At 38.7% G+C, this 8,693-nt stretch overlaps 1 protein-coding gene across 2 annotated transcripts in view; it reads left to right on the top strand.

The window, feature by feature from the left end:
• The window catches only part of PGM2 (phosphoglucomutase 2), a 32,267-nt gene extending 23,795 nt beyond the window's left edge, over positions 1–8,472 (top strand). For both annotated transcript variants that reach the window (XM_072620456.1, XM_072620455.1), the window contains exons 13-14: positions 541–674; positions 7,465–8,472. In XM_072620456.1, coding sequence (XP_072476557.1) covers positions 541–674; positions 7,465–7,567 — 237 coding nt within the window. In that variant the 3' untranslated portion in view covers positions 7,568–8,472. The remainder of the gene's footprint in view (positions 1–540; positions 675–7,464) is intronic.
• Positions 8,473–8,693: the final 221 nt, after the last annotated feature.

The following is an 8,693-nucleotide window of genomic DNA, read 5'->3' on the forward strand; positions in this document are numbered from 1 at the left end:
AAGTCATTCACTATTCACTTTCATTTCATAATGTCACTTAATTGTTTTAAAGTAACTTTGAATTGTGTAGTATTTTTATTGTGTATGTGATATTTTTTTCTAACTATAAATATTGGCCTCTCAGGATTATTTTTGTGTTCATTTTTTTCCCTCAAAGGAAACACATTAGTCATGTCAGAATTCTTTATAAAGATGTATTACTTAAACACAACTGAGAACATTAAATATTTTTTAAAATTAATTTACTTTTAGTTTTTAACATTCATTTCCACAAGATTTTGAGTTCCAAATCTTTTCCTCATGTCTTCCCTTCCCTCCACCCTGAGATGGCATGCATTCTGATTACCCCTTCCTCCAGTCTGCCCCTCCCTTTTATCACCAACCTCCCCTTATCTCCTTCCCCTTCACTTTCTTGTAGGGTAAGATAGATTTCTATACCCCATTACCTGCATGTCTTATTTCCCAGTCGCTTGTAAAAACAATTTTTAACCTTTGTCCTTTGAAAAACATTAAATGTTGTACTTCTGACTTCATTCATAGATTCTTCCTACAAGTAAAAGCAGCCAAATGATTACTTTTACTTTTGCAAATGGAGGCGTGGCAACGATGAGGACCAGTGGAACAGAGCCCAAAATCAAATATTATGCTGAACTCTGTGTGCCCCCTGGAAACAGGTACTGTCAGGCAGAGAATGCTTTTATACACCAGACTTCTTGATTAGTTCTTCTAAACTTCAAGAAAAATGGTTTCCTAGTTCATCTTGTAATTTAAGGATGATAAATTTGAATTTCTGTTTTAGACTATACTTATCATTCTTTTTTTCTACTTAATGATGATTTATATTTAATTTCAACGTATAAAATAAAACACTTTCAGGTTCTTCCTCACAAGTTGTCCTCACAATTCTTTTTCACTTTGCATTACTTCAAAAAGATCTAAACAATTTTTTGTGATCTTCAAATGTCTGTCTTAATGCTACCCTACAAGTTTGCAATTCTATCAGCAATGAGTATTCATTTCTCCATAACCATAGAAGCACTGAATTTTGCTACTTTTAACTATTTTTGCCAACTTAATAAATGAGATATCATTCCAAAACTGCCAATTTTAATCTCTCGATTAGTGAGGTTGAACATTTTTTAAAGTACCTATGAATAATTTGTTTCCTATTTTGAAAATTGTTTATTCATATTTTTTGACCATTTTATCTATTGTGGACTGGGAGTCCCTGCTAAGTATTTAATAGTTCCTTATACATAATAATTTTATCTGTCAAGTTTTGTTGTTTCTGATTTTTCCCAATCTCCTGTTTTTTTAAGTTTTGGGGCTGATTTTTTTTTTCTTCTTCTTTTTTTTTTTTTTTTTTATTATTTCACTTTTAACATTCATTTTCACAGAATTTTTGGGCTCCAAATTTTCTTCCCCCTTGTCCCCTCCCCCCACCCCAAAACACCAAGCATTCTAATTGCCCCCATCTCTACTCCACTCTCTTCTCCATCATTCCTCTCTGCCCTTGTCTCCATCCTCTCCTCTGTCCTGTTGGGCCAAATAACTTTCTATACCCCTTTACCTGTATTTCTTATTTCCTAGCAGCAAGAACAGTACTTGACAGTTATTCCTAAAACTTTGAGTTGCAACTTCTTTTCCTCCCTCCCTCCCCTCGGAAGGCAAGCAATTCAATATCGGCCAAATCTGTGTAGTTTTGCAAATGACTTCCATAATAGTCGTGTTATATAAGACTAACTATATTTCCCTCCATCCTATCCTGCTTCCAATTACTTCTATTCTCTCTTTTGATCCTGTCCCTCCCTGTGAGTGTCGACCTCAAATTGTACCCTCCTCCCCATGCCCTCCCTTCCATCGTCCCCCCCACCCTGTTTATCCCCTTGTCCCCCACCTTCCTGTATTGTAAGATAGGTTTTCATACTAAAATGAGTGTGCATTTTATTCCTTCCTTTAGTGGAATGTGATGAGAGTAAGCTTCATGTTTTTCTCTCACCTCCCCTCTTTTTCCCCAAACTAAAAAAAAATCTTTTGCTTGCCTCTTTTATGAGAGATAATTTGCCCCATTCCATTTCTCCCTTTCTCCTCCCATATATTTCTCTCACTGCTTGATTTCATTTTTTTTTTTTAAGATATGATCCCATCCTATTCAATTCACTCTGCGCACTCTGTCTCTATGAGTGTGTGCGTGTGCATGTGTGTGTGTGTGTGTGTGTGTGTAATCCCACCAAGTACCCAGATACTGAATAGTTTCAAGAGTTACTAATATTGTCTTTCCATGTAGGGATGTAAACAGTTCAACTTTTATAAGTCCCTTATGACTTCTCTTTGCTGTTTACCTTTTCATGCTTCTCTTCATTCTTGTGTTTGAAAGTCAAATTTTCTTTTCAGCTCTGGTCTTTTCATCAAGAATGCTTGAAAGTCCTCGATTTCATTGAAAGACCATTTTTTTCCCCTGAAGTATTATACTCAGTTTTGCTGGGTAGGTGATTCTTGGTTTTAGCCCTAATTCCTTTGACTTCTGGAATATCCTATTCCATGCCCTTCGATCCCTTAATGTAGAAGCTGCTAGATCTTGTGTTATCCTGATTGTATTTCTACAGTACTTGAATTGTTTCTTTCTAGCTGCTTGCAATATTTTCTCCTTGACCTGGGAATTCTGGAATTTGGCCACAATATTCCTAGGAGTTTCTCTTTTTGGATCTTTTTCAGGTGGTGATTGGTGGATTCTTTCAATATTTATTTTGCCTTCTGGTTCTAGAATATCAGGGCAGTTTTCCTTGATAATTTCATGAAAGATGATGTCTAGGCTCTTTTTTTGATGATGGCTTTCAGGTAGGCCCATAATTTTTAAATTGTCTCTCCTGGATCTGTTTTCCAGGTCAGTTGTTTTTCCAATGAGATATTTCACATTATCTTCCATTTTTTCATTCTTTTGGTTTTGTTTTGTGATTTCTTGGTTTCTCATAAAGTCATTAGCCTCCATCTGTTCCATTCTAATTTTGAAAGAACTATTTTCTTCAGTGAGCTTTTGAATCTCCTTTTCCATTTGGCTAATTCTGCTTTTGAAAGCATTCTTCTCCTCATTGGCTTCTTGAACTTCCTTTGCCAATTGAGTTAGCCTATTTTTCAGGGTGTTATTTTCTTCCTCATTTTTTTGGGTCTCCTTTAGCAGGGTGCTGATTTGTTGTTCATACTTTGCTTGCAAGTCTTTTATTACTCTTCCCAGTTTTTCCTCCACCTCTCTATCATGATTTTGAAAATTGTTTGGGCTCTTTAAGACCTTTTCCCAGAACTGATCCCATTGAGTGGGCTGGGATGCAGAAGCCCTGACTTCCATGTCTTCCCCTGATGGTGAGCACCGCTCTTCCTCATCAGAAGGGAGGGGAGGAGAAACCTGCTCACCAAGAAAGTAACCCTCAATAGTCTTGGTTTTTTTCCCTTTTCTGGGCATTTTCCCAGCCAGTGACTTGAGCTCTGAATATTCTCCTCATACCCACCTCGCCTCCGGATCCTCCCAGCCCGCGCTTGGGGTCTGAGAATCAAATGCTGCTTCCCAGCCTCAGTGCTTTGGGCGGGGGCAGGGCTGCTATTCAGTGTGAAATTAAGTTCAGGTGCTCAGGTGGGGATAGGGCCACCTCTTAGGCTCAGTTCCCTCACGGGGTTTATGCAGAGACCTTCAACAATGGATCCGGGCTCCTGCCTGCTTGAGGAGCCCCGGTCTGCTCCCGCCTCCGCTGTTGCCTCTGCTGTTGCCTTCCGAGGGTACCTGAGTATGGGGGCACCCTCTTGACCCACCAAAGAGACCTTCTCACCGACCCCTGTTACCTGTGGGTGGAGGGACCCGCGCGGCCTCTGGAGATCCCATCCCTGAAGTCCGCTCGGATCTGTTCCTCTCGTTGCTGGGGCCGGTGCAGGGCTGGGCTGGGCTCCGCGTCTGCAGCGCGACGGACCTTTTGCAAGAGGTTTGCAGGTCCCTTTGGAACAGAAATCTTATCGGCTCCACTATTATGTGGCTTCTCCTGCTCCCGAATTTATTGGCGGCTCTTTACTACAGATATTTCATGGGCTGTGGGTTCAGAGCTAGCGTATTTGTGTGTTTCTACTCCGCCATCTTGGCTCTGCCCTCTATACTTATCATTCTTATAGTTGAATAAGACAATGTAATTCAGTGAAAAGAGGACTAGATTTGGAGCCAGAGGACTGGAGTTAAAATGTGACTCTGTTCATTAAAACAGCAAATTCCAGTAGAGTGGATTCAGTCTTCCCCTCTTTCTCCCCTTCTCCCAGTCCCACTGCTACTTTGTGACAGAGAATAAGTTGTTTAACTTCTAGGCCTCATTTCCTAATCTTTAAAATTTGAGGTTTGACAAAATGACCTCTGAAGTCTCTTTGAGCTCCAAATTTATGATCTTGTTAAATTGACTGCTCTCTTAACTGTGTAGGTAGCAAGTTTATTTCTTCATTATTTTGTAGAGAATTCAATGATTCTTTTAAGAACTCAGAATTATATTGGTTTGTCTAACTGGGCTTGAGTGGGCCAAGGGAAGTAGCAGATAGGGTCTGGGGCCAGGAATCTTCTCAAAGAGAAGGAAGTGAAGTGAGGATGACCGTAAGTTCAATGACTCCATTCCAAAATCCAACAGAGGGGTTTCTTGCTACCGGGTAGCAAGTAGTCAGGAGCCAGAGGCCTTATGAATATCTGCAATTTGTGCTGAGTATCCCTATCTTCTTCAACCCTGCCCCACCATTTTCCTGCTCCAGCCCACTCCTTCCACTGTGCCCTCTGAAATTCCCATTTCAGAGTGAACAAGCTTCCTTTCATTATGGATCTCTTCATCTCATGCCTTCCATCTACTACCACTCACTGAGGTCTGGTGGCAGTTCCCTGTTGACACTTCTCTGGCCTACCTTTCCACCACTGGCTTTACCATCACCCACAGTACACTAGTCTTGGAGAGGAAGTTGAAATATATTTTATTCAACACTGCCATTTCCAGACTTTCCCGTTGCCACCACTACAGAACCACCTCTCTTGAGTTTCACAGTATTGACACAATCCAGGTAATGATAGCCATTGTGTTCCAACCCCAAAATAATTTCTTTTCCCTTTCTCTAGGAGTTTAGCACCTGATATACTATCTTCTTCTCCTTGCTTTTTCCTGACCTTGTAGTAGGGGAACTTCAACATTCATGTTGTCATCCTCAAACTCCCTAACATCCCAATTCCATAGTCTCATTTAATTATGATGCCCTACTCCTTCGTTGTACTTTAGCCAAACACAGGGGATGGCCATAAATTAGATCTCAACATTACCCAGAAATGTTCCATTTCCCTAATGCAACTCAACATTCATCAGTTCTTTCTCTGGAGACAGATACCATTTTTCACCATGAGTCTTTTGGAATTGTCTTAAGAGTACTGTAATGATCAGAACAGCAAAGTCTTTTACAGCTAATCATTACCGTGTTGCCTTTAGTGTGTACAGTGATATCCTGGTTCTGCTCACTTCACTCTGCCTCAATTCATATAAGTCTTCCCAGGTTTTTTTGAGACCATCCTGCTCACCATTTCTTATACCAAAATATATATCACAGTCATATACCACAAGTTGTTCAGCCATTCCCTAATTGATGGTTGTATCTTGGATTTCCAGTTCTTTGTCACCACAAAAAAAGCTGCTTTAAATGTTTTTGTACAGAAAGGTCTTTTTCCTTTGTCTTTAATCTCTCTGGGATACAGACCTGCTAGCGGTATTGCCGAGTCAAAGGGTAAGCATAGTTTTATAGCCCTATGTGGGCATAGTTCCAAATTATTTTCTGGTGTGGTTGTACCAGTTCACAACTCTACCAACAGGATATTAGTGTATCTGTTTTTCCACTCCCCCTCCAACATTTATCCTTTTCCTTTTCTGTCATAAAACATCTTTCCCCCAAAACCCTTCTTCTAAACTTCCCTCTTTCTGAAGGTATGACCATCCTTCTTCTCTCCAAGATTCTTCCTCTGTGGATTCTTCTTGACTCACCACTCCTCCTAACCTCGGATAGCCAGTCAGTTAACAGATGTTACCATTTCTACCTCCCTGTCGCTTACATTGGATCTTTCTGCCTTTTTTTATGCCACTGACTTTCATGTATTCTATATCCTTAATAAACTCTTCCATTCTCCATCTTCACACCCATTCTCTTACTGTACTTTTCTTTTTTTGCCTTTATATTTTTCATAAGATAATAGATTTCAACCTAGAAGGAACCTTAGAAGTCAAATAGGCAGCCCCCCCCCCGCCCCCCCCCCCCCCCCCATTTTACAGGTGAGGAAATTGAGGTCTAGATAATTTAAGTGACTTGCCCAAGGACACAGTTTGGATGTGTCAGAGCTGGAATTCAGACCCACATCCTCTGACTTTATGTCCATTGTACCATACTACCTCCCTAATTGACTCCTATCAGTTTTTCTCCACCTTCGGTCTTCATCTGTTGCACTCCCACCCTTCCTTTTTAGGCCCAGTACAAGTATGCATCAAGCCTTTCCTGAACTGCTCTGATGAAATGATCTTTTCCCACTCAGATTGTTCACAAAACAATTATGACACACTCCCTTGTATCATAGTTATTTGTGGAGAAATCATCTTCCCCCACTAGCTTTTAAACCCTCACAAGGATGTGTCATTTACCTGTCATTGTGCTTATTAGTACCACACTTTGTTCATATATACACACATACAGGTTTTACCTTTGATCTGTCCAGACTTATAATTTCATTGGTGGGAGAGACTTCCTCCTGACACAGGCCATCAGAAACTTGCCATTTCTTGTGAATTAATTGCCCCTTGTCCTAGCCGTTAGGTGTTAAGAGTCAGTACTGGATAAAAGGCAGGTCTTCACCCTGAGTCCAGCATTCCATATTTGCACACAATCAGCTCTTATTGGATCGAATTGAGATTTCATGTTTCTCATTATAAAAAGGACATAATTTATCATTAGCATCCTAAGCATGTATGCTTTCATTATGTTCTTTAGCATCGTTTCATGCCCTGGAACCACTGTGACTGACCATTTTGGAAATACACAGCTTTAAGACTCTTTGACTGTAAATGTAATCATACACTCTCATCTTTCTGTTACCAACTTACCAATGACTTTAGGCAACACTGGTGGTTATTTAGGAACAGAAGACCAAAACTGTTGAGTTTCTTAAATATTTTAATGAAAGTGCAACAAGAAAAGGAAATGAGTATATGTATGGATTTACTGAGAGAACTTTGGGGAAAATGAAGTGTTGAAACTTTTATTTTATATCAAGTTCAGGAGATTTTTTTTTCCCATAGAAATAGCACAAAATAGATATTTTCCCTTTAGCTTGAGAATGCCTTTTTCATTTTGGAAGTATGCTTTTTGGAAGTATGCTTTAGTAGTTTCATAGTAACCTGTTCATTTGGAATCTTTTTTTTCTTCCTCCAGTGACCACGAACAACTAAAGAAGGAACTCGATGATCTTGTCAGTGCCATTGAAGAATACTTTTTTCAGCCAGAAAAAAATAAGTTACAGCCAAAGTCAGAGTAAACTATGACTACACTGTTCGTAATTATACTTAACCTGCAGTTATGTTGAACTTATAAAGCAATATTTTTCAAGACCAAATAATGCAAATTGTGGCTAAGATGTTTACATTTTTGCAGATGTTAACATTTGTTATTGTCTCCAGTTTGATGTTTTCTATAAGGTACCAGGTGCAGTAAAACATTAGTCTTTTCAAAATTTTGAAGTGTGGTATTAGTAGAACTAAACGTAAAGTTCTTTCTCTGTACTTCGGCTGATATTGCAGTTTAAATGCCTTAATTTGTATAAATAACTGTTCTCTTTATGATACTGACTTTCTCTTTTCTCCCTCTACTCAATCCTAGTTAAATAGAAAATAACTAAAAGCATAGTTGTTTTACATTTTTGAAAGACGGCTGTTCCAGCCCATTGTGTAGGATTGCAAACATTAATTTCTATGTATATATAGGCTTACACATTAAGTATAATGCTACTTGGAATGTGAAAGGAAAGAACAAAATAAATGTTTTATTCACAATTAGGAGAACATGCCGAGCATGCCTTTTCGGGAGACATAGTACAGTGGGGTCAGAGCTAAGTGCTTTCTTTAAAGAAAAGTGCTTGAGAAGTAATGATTAACTATCTTTGTTTCAAAGACACCATTGTGTAGATTTGAAAAACATCAACATTTTTATGTTCTTTTAAACTAAAATACACTTTGTTTACGGTTTCTGTAGTTAATCTAGAACAGCAAAGAAATGTTTATTTGAAATTTTTAGTTTAATTTAGTTTGGGGTGTTTTGACTGTAGTATGTATTTTGTCTTTGTGGAAATTCAGCAAAATTTAGTGTTATGTTTGTCTTTTAAATAGGAAGAAATATTACTGGGGTTTTTCTCTTTTCTAATAAAATGTTCAAGAGTTTTCCTTATTTTAATAGTATTTTTTTTCTGATGACATATAAAGGAAGTTTTCAGTATTCACTTTTCTAAGATTTTGAGTTTCAGACGTTTTTCTCCCTAACTCCCTCCCCTCCCCAAGGCAGCTAGCACTCTGATGTAGGTTATACACGTACAACCAGATTAAACATATTTCCCTGTTAGTCGTGTTGTGAAAGAAGAATCAGAGCAAAAGGAAAAAAAACAAACAAAG

This window comes from Notamacropus eugenii, chromosome 6 (assembly GCF_028372415.1).
Source record: "Notamacropus eugenii isolate mMacEug1 chromosome 6, mMacEug1.pri_v2, whole genome shotgun sequence".
Lineage (NCBI taxonomy): Eukaryota > Metazoa > Chordata > Mammalia > Diprotodontia > Macropodidae > Notamacropus > Notamacropus eugenii.